The 15,642-nt window shown below is 35.8% G+C and overlaps 1 protein-coding gene across 1 annotated transcript in view; it reads left to right on the top strand.

Moving 5' to 3' along the window:
- Window positions 1–14,412, top strand: part of LOC136268861 (transient receptor potential cation channel subfamily A member 1-like) — a 29,967-nt gene extending 15,555 nt beyond the window's left edge. Inside the window, exons 4-14 of the mRNA XM_066064331.1 lie at window positions 434–1,256; window positions 1,366–1,549; window positions 2,180–2,286; window positions 3,452–3,595; window positions 6,148–6,298; window positions 7,984–8,147; window positions 8,810–8,928; window positions 9,971–10,082; window positions 12,315–12,375; window positions 13,812–13,986; window positions 14,044–14,412. Coding sequence (XP_065920403.1) covers window positions 434–1,256; window positions 1,366–1,549; window positions 2,180–2,286; window positions 3,452–3,595; window positions 6,148–6,298; window positions 7,984–8,147; window positions 8,810–8,928; window positions 9,971–10,082; window positions 12,315–12,375; window positions 13,812–13,986; window positions 14,044–14,087 — 2,084 coding nt within the window. The 3' untranslated portion in view covers window positions 14,088–14,412. The remainder of the gene's footprint in view (window positions 1–433; window positions 1,257–1,365; window positions 1,550–2,179; window positions 2,287–3,451; window positions 3,596–6,147; window positions 6,299–7,983; window positions 8,148–8,809; window positions 8,929–9,970; window positions 10,083–12,314; window positions 12,376–13,811; window positions 13,987–14,043) is intronic.
- The last annotated feature ends 1,230 nt before the right edge of the window (window positions 14,413–15,642 follow it).

The following is a 15,642-nucleotide window of genomic DNA, read 5'->3' on the forward strand; positions in this document are numbered from 1 at the left end:
ACATAAACACACTACACACACACACACACACACACACACTACACACTACACACACACGCACACGTACGCACACACACACACACACTACACACACACATACACACTACACACGTACGCACACGCACACGTACGCACACACACACACACACTACACACACACATACACACTACACACGCACACACTACACACATGCACGCACACACACACACGTGCACACATACATACATACATACACACACACATACATACATACATACATACATACATACATACATACATACATACATACATACATACATACATACATACATACATACACACACACACACACACACATACATACATACATACATACATACATACATACATACATACATACATACATACACATTGTGTAGAACTTATTTACTTCTCATTTCTGTATCTATGTAGATGTGAAACAGGTCACTAATGAAGAACTTGGAAATCCGCCACTAGTCTTAGCTGCCATGAAACTATCTGATGAAATTTTCAATGAAGAATCAGTTGATGGGACAGATCACAGCTCTGATATAAAAGAATTTGATAAAACCACTTTTCATGTTTTACTCCAAAATAGCGAAGTTGATGTCAATTGCCGAAACCATGCTGGAGTTACTGCCTTGCATGCTGCTTGCAGCAGAGGAAAAAGCCATATGGTAACTGAACTCCTTCAAGATAAGAAAATTGAAATCAACATAAAAGATAAAAATGATAATACACCTTTACATGCAGCCTGTACTTGTGGCAATAAATTTGTTATTGAATCTCTCATTAAGGCTGGAGCTGACTACACAGAAGTAAATGATGATGGCAAACATCCTTTACACATTGCTGTGGTTGCAAGAAACCTGGATGCTGTGACCGTAATTCTTGACCATGCTGAGGCTGCTAATCAGGCAAATGATCTGTTGCAGAACAAAAGCGGCCATTCTGTATTCCTGTTGGCTGTCCAATCTGGAGATGAGCAAATGGTAACCTTTCTCCTGGATAAGAAGATTGCAACAGTGACAGACAAGAGCAAAGGTGGTTTGAATTGTTTTCACTATGCTGCTGCTATAAACAAAAAGAATATTATGGATAAGATATTTACATATGATCCACTGAATTCTGTCAATTTGTATGATGATGCAGCTAAATCAATGGAAGATGATACAGCTGAATCAACACTTGACACTCCTCTCCATTCTGCTGCAAGGAATGACCAAGTGGATGCACTAGAATTCTTAATTCAGAAGTAAGCAGCCCTGTTACTCCCCAATACACATTTGGCTTGTGATTAAAAATATGTACATATGTAATTTTGTGATAGGCACAATTGTTATTTGAATATGTTTTACATGTAGGGGTACTAATTTAGAGAAGAAGAATCATCAGGGCAGAACACCACTGTTAGTAGCAGCTTTTTGTGGCAGTGTTGCTTGTATGGAGCTACTGATCCAGCATGGTGCTGATGTGGCAGCAACTGACATTGACAAGAGCAACATTATCCACTCTATTGTGTTAAATGAAGATTACAAAAAATTCATGGTAAGAAATAACATGTGCGTACAATTGCAAATTAAGTAATAGACAGGATCTATTACATACAGTGAGGCTGAGAAGTGCGAAGGAGTGTGATACTAGTGATTCCAACATTTGACTAATTACTTAAACCTCTCAAGTCCATATAGGGATTCATCCTATATTCAATGCTGCTCAGTGGTTTATTGCATCATCACATTTTTCAAAGGAATGAGTCTAATCACTTGTCAGTCTTGTGTGCTAGTTGTAAACTAAAAGAGCCTGAACAACTCTTAACATTAACAATGAACTAAGTAACCATTTATAAGCTCTCTGTGCTGTAGAGAACCAGAAATAGAACTTTGTTGGATCATTCTTTTAACTACTCTACTCCATTTTTTGAACTTTAAAGCTTCATAACTTTTTGATTGTGGCATATAAATGCTTGAAATTTTCTACAAATGCAGCTACAGTATCTGGCTACAGTCTGATACTAAGAGTAAGTTAATCAGTATAAGGGATCAAGTGTTACATCATTTTGTTTGCCGGTATGTCAAATGTGTGGGAAAGGTACCTTTTGCAAATCTGGTCATGTATACATATGCCATTACACTTCGCAAAATAAAAGTGTCAAGTAAATGTTACATTTTCACTTAGGAAGCACTGTTGGATCCACGGTTTTGTAATGCTATCAAGTTGACTGATGCTAAGGATGTCCATGGTCAGACTCCACTTCACATAGCATGTAAAAATGGACTTTACAAGTAAGTTATAGAAACTCGATTTGTATTGCATGTTGTTTACAATAAAGATTATGTATTATTTTCACATATCATGTCCACTAATCTCTACACTTTTGGTTTACATCTGTGCACACTCAAGTCACAAACCAGTTAAGCCCTAACTTCACAGATTTGTTCATTTTAAATAAAAACAATGCACACCCATTTATCATCAGCCAAGCTTACTGTGGGTGACTCGATCCAGTAAAACTGTTTCTGTATTTGAAATTGTGCCAAATCTAGAATCCTATGACATTTTCTTTGGACATGTAGCCTAGATTTTAACTGCACCCATTCACTGCCATTAAGTTGCAATACCATCATTATTGTTATTATGTGTAAGTGGTACAGTAAAAAAAATTACAAACTTTCATCCCACCTAGGGGACAATTATGATGGCATAATACTGAGCATAATAGGTGCCTGAATGCATTGAGCATAAGGGCTTGCATAGTATATGGCAGAACACTTGTGCAATGCTATAAATTCTTGCTTATCAAAATACATATCACAGAAAAAATTGATATACTCTAATAGAACAGTCAGTAACTCTAATAAAATGATCGGGTAGCTGACTGTTCTATTAGAGTATATCAATCTTTTCTGTGACATGCATTTTGACAAGCAAGGATTTACAGTCTGTGCTTCAGCCACTTTAATACCGTAATTAGCTTTTTTTTTCATTGTAAAATAATTTTCATATGCAAAATTTGCATGAAAATTTCTTACACAAAAATTTATATATAAGATCGAACTACTCTAATAGAGCAGTCATTTATGTAAATCATACGAAAATATTTTTACACAAAAATTTTTTATCACGAAATTTTTTTGCATGAAAATAAATTGAATTACGGTACTATTTTTCCATAAAGTGCAAAGATTTTAGAAAAACATGGGAAATGAAGTATAAATATTGAACATAATTTGAGCATAATAGGTAAATACTGAGCATTCATTTAAGCATAATTGGTAAATTTTTGAGCAGTGCAGCATAACATAATAAGTAAAATAATGAACATAATCAGCAAGTCCTTAATCCCATCTATATAGCCAATTAGCCAAGTTAGAAAAATCAAGCTGTCTGAAATACGTATATAAAATGTAATCTTAAAGTTATCCATGTACTTGTGTACATTTTGATTAGAATTGCAGCCGAGTTGTTGAATAGAGGTGCTAAAGTGACTCTGAAAGATGACAATGGCAGTGCTCCTTTGCACTTGGCTGCAGATGATGGACACTTAAAAGTTGTTCAATTACTTGTTGATAACTATGCAGAAGTAGATGTTATGTAAGTTGTTCAGTACAGTGAATACTATCCTTAGTCAAAAGATAAGTAGTGCATAGATTGAGGCCTGGCATGATGTTATCAGGTTATTGATATTATTTGTGAATTTTATAAAGTCAAGGCTGCATTTGTGGTCTGTAATGCACAAAAAATTTTGTACCCTGGTTTCATACACTATCTTAATTCCTAGATATAAGGTCACTGCTGTTAACTAACTGAACTATTTATCATGTGATCACATAGCAGTTTCTCACAGGAATTAATTTATAAGCAATAACCTTTTTCAGAATCATAACCTACATAACTCAGTTTTGATGCTCTTAGTTAAACAGTTTATACTCACTTTTACCCGTCAATTATGCTGGCATAATGTTGAGCATAATAGTTGCCTAAAAGGATTGAGCTAGCATAATACGCAGAACACTATAAATCCTTGCTTGTCAAAATACAAATCACACATAAAGATCAATATAATCCAGGGGCGTAGCCAGGATTATTTTGAAGGGGGTTCGGATTTAAAGTGGCCGGAATGTCTTAAGGGGAAGGCCTGGGTGCTTCCCCTAGACCATGTTTGAATGAAAATGATGCATACACAAAATGTGCCCTTAGACAGTAACATTAAAAGGTGTTTGTGCATCTAACTAGCTAAAACCTACACACTGCTGTTTATGCAGCTGATAGAAACTATAAACCTATTGTAAAACTAACTAGTCTTCACTTCCAGACAACATACGGACAGCCAGCTTCAATTTCCTAGCACACGGAAGCCCTCACACTCGAATCCCTTAGTTGGCAATACTTCTTTCCAGCTATATACATTATTCTCGGCCGGTCTTCAGACTTGGCTTGTACTCCAATATGTTCGAGACATCACGTGACCACAACATGTAATAAATGAACAAACAATTCATCAGATAAATATACATCAACAATTCACAGTTCGTGCTAACCTGAGTCTAGCAGCTGCTGCCTTAAGCTTGTAATATGTCTCAACCAACCACTGAACAATCCTTCGCCATTTCACCCGCGCCATTCATCACGTGCGCAATTGATCACGTGATGTAATAGATATGATTTGCAGGGTTCAGCATTAATGTGATGTGACCCTCAAGAGTAGTACAGAGGAGCGCCAGTTGGAAAGTAGCTACCGGAGAGCTCCAGGGCTGTAAGATTTGGTGTGATTTTTAATTTTTAAAAATTCTGCTTCTGAAAGGGGGGTTCGTCCGATCCATCCGAACCCCCCCTGCCTACGCCCTTGTACTCTAATAGAACATTCAGTAACTCTAATAGAACAATCTGGCAGCTGAATGTTCTGTTAGAATATGTCAATCTTTTCTCTGAGATGACAAGAAAAGATTTATAGTTTCTCCTTCAAGCACATATTTCCTCATTTATTAGAAAAATATAGGAACTGAGACATACTCAATGTTGAGCAGCATAATAGGCAAAATATAGGTTAAATAAAAAGCATAATCGGCAGGTCCCTATTGTAGCTGTTGTGTGGGTCATGAATTTTAAAGCCAGTAGCAATAACTTCAATGAATAATAAACTGCTTGCCCACATGCATTTTTGAGGACAATGAAATGGGAATCAACGGATCTAATTTGGGTGGCTTAACACCTACATGATGGTAATAAAAATGAATAGCCTGTGCTACAGGTCTCTCAACAGATTTTTAAAGACCTCCTTTTTTAAAAGTACTGTATAGGTCAGTAGCTACAAGGCATAAATGATTACCTCACACACTCTGTCACATTAATAGTCTATCCAATGTCCTCTAAACTGTAGTCAAAGATTGCACCAATTCTAGAACTTTTTTCAATGTGAATGAACTACTTCATTAATTTTACTCGATATCGCTTTGGTGGCATGCAAGTTATGCTGCTACACTTGTAAAGGCTCCAATCTAAACTAACGATAGCCAGACCTTCGGGCATTTAAATACTCCTGCCTTGCCAATGATGTTACAGGGATGTATGTTTTGTATTATTTCAGAACATGGGCTCTATAGTACATAAGCATTGTACTATTAGATATAGAGACCATGTTTCAGTAGCAAACTTGTTGAAGCCAACCACACATAATTACAATATAATTTTGTTTGCTTATCAAGGAATCTGATTGTCAAGTTATTGTTTACACAACTAGTAAACATTGCTAGCTTACACTTGTATTAATTATTTGATTTCAAATATGGTTGTCGGGTATTTAATAAACTACGCATGTGTATTAGGCATGAGGTCACACACAGACCCAAGATGTGCAAAAGCAGCAATATGGAACTATGTATAACCTGTATTCATTGGTAGTATATACTTTGAAGAATAAGACACCCTGGGTCTGGGATACTTTTCTATGTTTTAGTTGTATGTTACTGACTCCCTGTATTCACAGGCTTTAACCCTTCTCACAGGTCCCTAGTGGGATAGCATTCACAGATAAGTTTGATTAACTTTTACATTTTACAGTAAGACTGACTAATGATTTCAACAACATATTGTATGCATAGTTGTAAACATTAATTTCAATTTGCATGTATTTGTTATACTTACAGCAATGAAGCCACTGGCATGACCCCACTAACTATGGCTGCAGCTGAAGGACATGCAAACATTGTCAAGTACTTACTAGATAAAGGGGCTGATGTAGATGGAAAGTTTACCACTAAAAAATATAGATGGGAGGATTCGACTGGCACCTGGAATGTTAGTATATTTACTGATGTGGAATATAATGCATATTCACATTGTACATTAAATAATTGTTGTGTGGTGAATCTATCATAGCTGCAATAGATTGAACCCCCATTCTTTAACTAAATATGTGATCAAATTTGACAACACAAGGCTTTCACATGCATGCACGCACGCACGCACGCACGCACGCACGCACGCACGCACGCACGCACACACACACAAAGCCTCCAGCAGCCATGCGAAACATTGCTATTGCCACACACACACACACACACACACACACACACACACACACACACACACACACACACACACACACACACACACACACACACACACACACACACACACACACACACACACACACACACACACACACACACACACACACACACACGCACATCCACTATTATGACTTTGAAGCCCCGTAACTCACTGTAGAAGTATGCTATTAGTTTCAAATTCTGACCTGGTATTTTACAATGCTATGAAAAATTATTGTGTGCAATTTTTAGGCCAATAGCTTGCTGAGTAGTCACATTACAGTTGGTTATAACATCAGAAAATTGGATGTGTGTGGAAGCCTTGTTTTGTCAAATTCGGTGACATATATACAGTGGAATCCATCTTCTCTAGGAAGTTTATTTTATGCTGTTATCCATATCTTTGAATTACGCACAACTACGGAGAACACATATGCCAAATATAATAAATGCAATACTTCAAGCACAAACTGAAATGCTACTACTTTCAACAGCTACTGAATTTAGTAGGTACATCACTGCAGAACAGTAATGGTCACTCTCTTCGGTTAAATTTTAATACCAACCAAAAAAAGTTATTAGTTGTACATAAATTATAGCCACCTTACAGATAAACTTGCAGCCCAAAGACATCTCCTTGTGCCTTTATCTAACCAAAATTTCATTACTCCAAAACAAGTGTATAAGTTGGGTTGTCCAGGCAACTGATAAAAGCAATCTGGATATGTATATTATACTCACTTGTCATTGGTAACAGCGGTAAACATGCATGGTAACAAGCATTCTCACTGTTATGAAAACAGCAGCCAGTAGTTTCAGCACTACAAGCAGTAAGTATACAATGGGAATATGGCAACTACAAGTAATATTGAGTTTCTACAGCTAATAATGAATAGGCAGTGGAAACAGGTGCACCCCATTTTAGTGGTAATTGTGTGTAACTGATGATCAAGATATTCTAATAGTGCAGTCAACCACTGTAACATAACAGTCACATGTATATCTCAAAAACTGTAAAAAAAGTAGCTCCTTTAAAAACACAGTGACTTGTCTATGATACCACCAAATTAGATATTTCAAAATCTGAAAATTTTCTGGGAGCATTTGGGGAATACCCCCAGCCCCCAGAATGATATCCATATCTGTTGGGTGCTTCAAATTTTACTGTGTAACTTTCATTACCAAATTGGCTCCCCATTTTTTGGCCTTCTCTACCACCCTTGTGATGGTTATAACTGCAGGCAACACAGAGCAACTACATGTAGGTAACAGTGGGGATGAGAGGAGCTGTTAGTACTTTAAAAGTTTTATTTACTAAAAGGCATGTCATGATATAAGTTTGCTATTAGCACGTACTGTATAACATTTTACTTGTACTTCAAATTAAGCAAGATTGTATAATTATGTACATTTGTGCAAAATCTTTCATAGACCACTCCACTGATAATAGCTTGTAACTTTGACAGATTGGAAGTTGTAAAACTGCTACTAGATCACGGTGCTGATGTAACTCATGAGGATGTAGGAGTTGACAAGGGAAAAGTAGTATCATTGCCTTGCAATTGCTTGGTGGTTGCTATTCACAATGGGCATAGGTACGTGCATCTTCTGTAGCTCATATTTAATAAAACAAAATGTTTTTGAAATTTTCAAACTACCCTGTACATACTCCTCATAAATTATATATGAGTATGACCCAAAGTACCTCATGTGCTGTTCTATACCCAATGAAAACTGTGATCATATAAATTGTATTGCATGTAATAATATAGCTATTGACAACACAATTAGAAAAAAGTAGCTATCAATAATACATTGATAATCTATCACTAATAATCAAGAATAGCTTGCTGGTAGCATGAAGCCCTGTCTTGTCATTTCTTCATCCTTCTAATAATGAGCTGGATCAAACTCTAGTTTGAGTTCTAGCAAAAAGGCAATTTGGTAGGTCTGTGCATACAGGAACTTTACTGCACACATAAATCTTGTACATGTATGTATATGTTTGCTGTGTAGACTTTCCAAATACAGAACAGTTTATAGAACTTTTTACTGGATCTAATGTTGCCAACCAGTCTTACTAATAACATTCTGAAAAGATAAAACTAGGTATCCATAGGCACTGGCAAATGAATTTGTATATAAATGATACTTTAAATAAAACCTAAAAGAACTACATTCTGTTGTCATGTATGCGTAAACATTATACATACTGTATCACATGATGTACATACTGTATCACATGATGTACATATAGGGATGTTGCCCTGGCTATTGTTAACTCAGACAGTTGGGAAGCTGCCATGAGATGGCGTGCTGACAATGATGACTATGGACGATACAGTCCAATGAATCTACTTATAATACACATGCCGGGTATGTTTAAGCACCACTTTTATATTAATCAGGTTACTGTAATCATAGAAGTATAAGGAAAATTTATAGAAAAAAGCAACTTGATGAAACAAGGGAAGCCATCTACACCTGCAGTTATACTCCCTACTTTAGTTATATACAATCTGTAGAGTTACTAATTTTGCCTTGCACTTGTTTGATTGCAATAACAGAATTCATTACCATCGCATACCAAAAGAAAGAAGGGCCTTAGACATGCAAATTAATGCGCACCCCTGTCATCAATGGCTGAAATGTGAAGTAGCCATTCTTCTTCTATACTCCACTTGATATACATAATATTATTTGTTAAAAATAAAAAACAGTATGAGAAATGCTTTAGCAACCAATCCAGTCACCATTATGGTTGAACACATCCCCGAGACCCCGACTATCATGCAATTGCAAAGTGACAGTTTTGCTCAATTCCAGCTATGTTCCACTCATTATAAAAGTACCTCTGTAATCAATCCAGTCACACTACAGAAAATTGCTCTGAGCCAAGTTACCACCAATCAACACCTACATGGTGGTGGAGAAAGAATAGGGACAAAAGTAAATCAATGATGCATGTATTGTAGCTACTGCAGTCAGCAAAAAGCACGTCTTGAGTCAAAGCAATGTCAGACATTAAATAATCAAGCCCATAGTCTTATTCATAGTCAAGTTATGCTTGTACCAGTCAGGCAGGCAGTCAGTCAGTCAATTAGAAGAAAGTTCAGTTTAATAAAAAATTTAAAATTCCATAGAAACTTGTTGGAGGGTTTCATGTCACTCTGAAGACATTTATAGGTTTGGTTATTCCTAACCAATACTGAGCTGTTATGAAAGTAATGGTTTTTGGGTGATTTTCTTGGTCAAATCTTCATGGTCCCTATACTGTATGATACACTCTTTAAAAGTGAAATAGTTAAATGCCCGACAAATTTCTGGAACCTTAGAGGTACTCTTTTTGCTATCTTTGTAATCCATCAACTATTGAGAATTGTTACAAGAAATGATGTTTCATCTTATCATCACACAGATGTTGCACAAGTTGTGATGGAAAAGTGCATAATTTATGAAGATGAAGATGATGGGGGCTTCAGTGCTACTTACAACTATGAGTTTTTGGATGGCAATGATGATGATATTGGGTAATATTGTTGTATACAACATCTAAATTGTTTCAATGACATGCAAAAGTAGGGTACAAACCTAATGAAGCAAACAGTTGGCTAAAGACCATGTGCAAGGAGAGAAAGCTAAGCATGCACTGCATTAAACAACTAGGAAGTTTGGCTTCTTCATTGTTGAGTCTTACAACATTGATTAATATTTGAAGCAATTACAAAACAATCCCTAGTATGATTTTTTGGTAAACTACTGCATGCAAAGATGTAGAAGAATCAATTTTAAATAACTAACATTGGTACCTGTCCTATGTGCAGGATCATCTCCACATTAAATGTTTTAATGTCAAAATTCTGGATCGATACTGTAAGTGTGAAAGAAGCTTTTACCTACTTAGTGTAACACAAACACACAGATGGACAAATATTTTGGCAATTTGCCTGCCCTACCACAAATGTGTTATAAGAGTCCCTATGATGTAAGGAAGTTTAATAATATAGTAATAATAATAATAATAATAATAATATGTGCCAGTGCTTTTTGACCTAAGTAGGGATCAAACCCGAGTTGGTTACTAACTAAGCGAGGTGCACAAAATCACCACAGTTGTTTGTCTGTGGCTTGACAGGAATGTAGCTCAACTTTTCAGTGATATTTCCCTATGCTTTCATTGTTCTAAAGAACAAACAAAAGCACATACTGATACACAATATTCAAGTTGTCAGATGACAGGCATGTAATTTTGCTAAAATCCCATACATGCTTTGCATGCCAAGATACTATGAATTAAAGGTTGAGTTTTTAAAAGATGTTCACACAAAAGGTACTGTTTAAAAAGCAAAGTTTGCCAAAGTGTGGATTCGAACCCATGGCCTCCTACACGCAAGTCAGGCGTTCTACCACTTGAACAGTTTGTGCTTTGGTTTACAAAGGAATGTAGTTCAAGTTTTTTCAACACCTTGGCCTTCTACACACTGTAGAGAATGAATGGAAACATGCGTGAGCTCGTCATAATAATCTTAGAGTAGCCGGATAATGAGTGCTGTGTTTTCAGCGTACTGTTACAATAACATTAGATCGATTACACTTTACAATGAATAACTAGTCCTCACAATGCCAGCACTAAAAGCTTTCATCATCAAGCACAAAATGCGTTTATAAGCACAGGAACTGGCTAGTAAGTGGCATGACGGTAAGATGGACAGATAGCTTTTCAGCATTTATATACATTTATAAATGACAGATAAAATGAGTGTTTTCACATACCAAATTAGTAAATTATTATAATCAGTTTCTTTGCATGGTTATATAAAAGCGTAACTCAAAACTCAATTAATGCACACTGTATTAGCCACTATGATGACACTCCCAGCTACCACCAAAATTTGCTTCCAAAATTAACTTTTGAAAGGCTACAACTAAACGCTGTAACTGTTACATATCCCAACTTCCATTAGCACATTATTATTATACATATGTGTTGGCAATTTATCGTTTAATTTATTGTGTTTCGCTTGATGTGAGTATAGGATGTGTAATACATATTACAAACTAAGTACAATTATGTCATATTGGTTTTCAAGCATTACGTGAACATGTTTCAGATCATGTGATGCACCATATTGACTAAGTGCTTTATCTAGCATTGGTCAATGTATGTATGTATTTGATTTGGTCACAATGGTGCTGGCTCCCTTAGATGATTACATGCGTAGCACCCAGGTGGATGGCAAATGAATGTTTTTAAATATGACACAAGGAGCTCTATACCATAAACAATGAAAGTTTGGCAAGACTTAAGTTTGACAAATTAGCATGCGAAGCAGGTTGGCGAACAAAAGTTTGGTAAATTTACCATGCAACTAATATGGAACTAAATACTGAATAGCTGATTTGCAAATAAAGTTTGGCGAATTTCCTCGATTTGCCAAATTCGCCAAACTTTAGTCGCTCCAAACTTTTATCATTTACAATTAATTAACGGTCTTTCCATTTCCAACTTTTCTAGGTGACACCTGGTTTTCTGTTAATTATATAGTACTTTGTACACCATTTTGCACCTTTGAAACAAGAATAACAATGACCAAACGTTTGTGAAAACAATATGTAAACCAAATTTATGTAAGATGATGTGAAGCTGTGTCTAGATCTGCTTGGTACAGAGATATGCATGTAGCTCACAGAACACTTGTATGGTAGCTTTACAACATGTATAGTAGTCATATATAAATGTGTATATTATTATGATGCTATAGTGAAAGAGGATGGTTGATTAGAAAAAGATTCAAAAAGGATGCACATGCACTGCAAACTATGGTATGTATTTTTTAAATGTCAGAATGACGTAACTACATACCTTTTGTGTAGCTAGGGTGTAAAATGTTGTTTGCATAGCAATTTATTCAACTGTATATATTGGGTATACACTACATGTATAGTCCCTATATCCATGTCATTAACATATTAACAACTCCATTCACTTTTGACACTTGTAAGCCAAACCTTCCTCGTAGATACACACTGTGGAAATCTCTAAAAATGGCTCACAATTAAACTTATTATTTAAAAAACCTATGTAATCATTAGCTTATATCAATGTACCATATTAGGGACCATGAAAGTTTGGGCTTTTCAATCAAAATACTGTAGGTTGCTACAAAATTTCAAAAGAAATTATTTAGTGGAAGTTTCTACTACTGACTGCTTGATGCCTTCAGACAAATTAATAATGGCTAAGGCTATGGGCTTGATTTATTCATTGTTTGATGTTGCTTCAGCTCTACAGGTGCTTTTGGCATACCACAGTACATACATGGACTTACCTGCATCCTCTTTTGTATACGATTCATTTTTATTGACAATACAAGGTGTCAATTCACAGTGTGATGGCTTCTCTGTGTTTGTAATGGGACTCGTCCAAGTTTACATTGTAAGTGATTGCAGAGGTCCTTCTCGTGGTGTTCTTTGCTTGTAACATTGTGTATCAGGCTGAATATAGCTGAAAATGAAGTGTAATGGCCGCTTTTCTGTTTCAATAATTGATAGTTGGGGTGCACATTCATACAAAAAAAATAAGCCTGGCACCATTTTTACCCTCCTAATGTGGTATGTGTGGGTTCACCAGTCATAATAATGTTAAACAGACAAATACAAGGAATTTTTAATTTGGTTAGGGATCATAGAAATGAAGTAGGTAAACAAGGGAAGCATACACCAGAAGATATTCTAGCAGACATTTAATCCCAACTTTCAGTCTATATCAACAAAAAGTAGTGAAACAAGGGAAGTCACCTACTCCTGAAGATATTCTAGTAAACATTTAATCCCTAATTCAGTTGTGGGTAGACTGAAGTAGGGATTAAATGTCCACTAGTATATCCTCTGGTGTAGGCGATGTCCCTTGTTTCACTACTATGATCCCTGCTCGAACTTGAAATTCCTAATTTTTCCTATACTTGTCAACTAACTGGTTTCAAAGTTTCTTTGTGCATATCAAAATATTTAACATTACAATATACCATCACCTTACGTATGTTTCCTCCTGCAACAGATGAAAATCTTTATGATTACACAGGAAGGTTATTGAAAAATGAAGCATGGTTTTGTTGAAATCTAAAATTTACATTTTATCAAAAATCAAAGCCATAATTTTTCAATAACATTTCTGTAATTTATCCCACTCTCCAAACTGCAATTTTGTCAATAACATTTCTAAAATTTCTGTTTCTTACCAAGTCCCAATTCATTTATAGGTTGACAAAAATCGTACTGAGCTTCTAAAGCATCCACTAGCAGTAAAACTGCTGGATTACAAATGGAGATCTTTTGGATTGTACCTTTATTTGCTCAACTTGGTCTCATACTTGGTGTATCTTACCTGTTTGACTGTCTTTGCCTTAGCGTCACCAACACCAAACAGTGATGAATGTAAGCTTCATTATTAACAGTTTACTTGTATTAATGAATATATTATATTAATAATAGGTATTAACAACGGTACGTTATCATACAATACATGGGATTTGTAAGTCTAATGTGTTAGCTATGTGTATGTGCATCTTGTGGAAAATTATATGTAAGTTGCCATATGGTTACATAATATGGAGGTGCTCTAAATTTGTGTACAGCATTTGCAATGTAAAATTGATCTTCTGCAACAAACTATAAACTTACATCAATTATTGGCCTTCTTGAGTTATGCTATTTGGCATCCCTACAATTAAAACTAAGGCTTGCCAACAATCATGCAATTGCACTGTATAGTAAGGATCATAAATTTCATAGCCATCCAAAAATCAACCTTGCTTTCCCAGCTTGACAAAATTGATTAAATTCAGTCAAACCTTAAGAGCAACTCCAAATGCTTCCAAATAATTTCTATGAAAACGTTTTATTCAAATGATTTTTTCTGCTGACTGACTGGCCGACTGGCTGGCTGGCTGGCTGGCCGGCCGGCTGGCTGGCAAACTTGGCTATGGCTAATGCTATCTTCACTGTTTGATGATGTTTCAATCTGAGATGTGCAACTGTACAGCAGTATGGTGTTTGGATTTAGAGTCAAATGTGCTCAAAATTTTTGTCTAAAATGCTTTCAGGAGTTTCCCAAATTTTTGCCTTCAGTTTTCCCGTTATGCTTGAATTGTGCTCCTAGATTAACAACAATTCTTACAAAAATCTTGAAACATTGTAATCAGTGAATGCTCTATTAGAGTATTTCACTACAAAAAGACTGTTCTATTAGAGAGTATTGACCTAAGGAGCTATGTGCAATGAATCTGAGTGCTCTTTTGCTGCTCTATTAGGAAATATTAATCTATTAAACTCCATAGTTTGAATAATGTGCTAGCATTATGCTGGCATAGCACTCTGGCCTATTCTGCTTTTTATTGTGCTGGCATATTTGACACAAGCTTAGACTTATCTTTGTCCTCCTTTGTGTCCCATTTCTTTCTCTACCACCGCATAGTTAAGTGTTGATTCATAGAGAGTGTGTTACAGTTGGTTGATTACAGAGGCACTTCTTGTATTGTTCTTCATTTGTAATACATAAAATAGGCAGAACACAGTTGAAATGAAATATAGAATGATCATGTCACTTCTCAACAATTGATGGATCAATCTCACAGTAATGTGTCTTCTAGCATTCTTTCCTTTGTTGCATGTGATATGTACTGGTTCACCACTAATGAATATTGTTATTTACATAAACAAACAAGTTTAAGAAAAATTAGAAATTTTGCATTTGAGTAGTAGGGAAAATAAGCGATGGTGTTTTGGCAACAAAGTTACCTGCATTGTAGTGACTGTCATAACTGTGCGAAGTTTCAAAAAATATGATTGGTGGGTTATACAGTCTAATGGATGCTTCAGCGGTACATTATGGAAATGTAATTTTTTAATTAAAAACTCTGTATTAAAAGCCTCAAGGCTGCATGCTCTTTATTTTCACGCACAAATGGCATGAAGGGACACTTCCCTACAGAGATTAACCATTCTTGATAGCTTATGATGTATTGTTGTTTATTTATTGTGCACCACAGAACCCATTAGCAAAGGCATTGTCAATACTGTCGGAAACCTGGT

This window comes from Dysidea avara, chromosome 1 (assembly GCF_963678975.1).
Source record: "Dysidea avara chromosome 1, odDysAvar1.4, whole genome shotgun sequence".
Classification (NCBI taxonomy): domain Eukaryota; kingdom Metazoa; phylum Porifera; class Demospongiae; order Dictyoceratida; family Dysideidae; genus Dysidea; species Dysidea avara.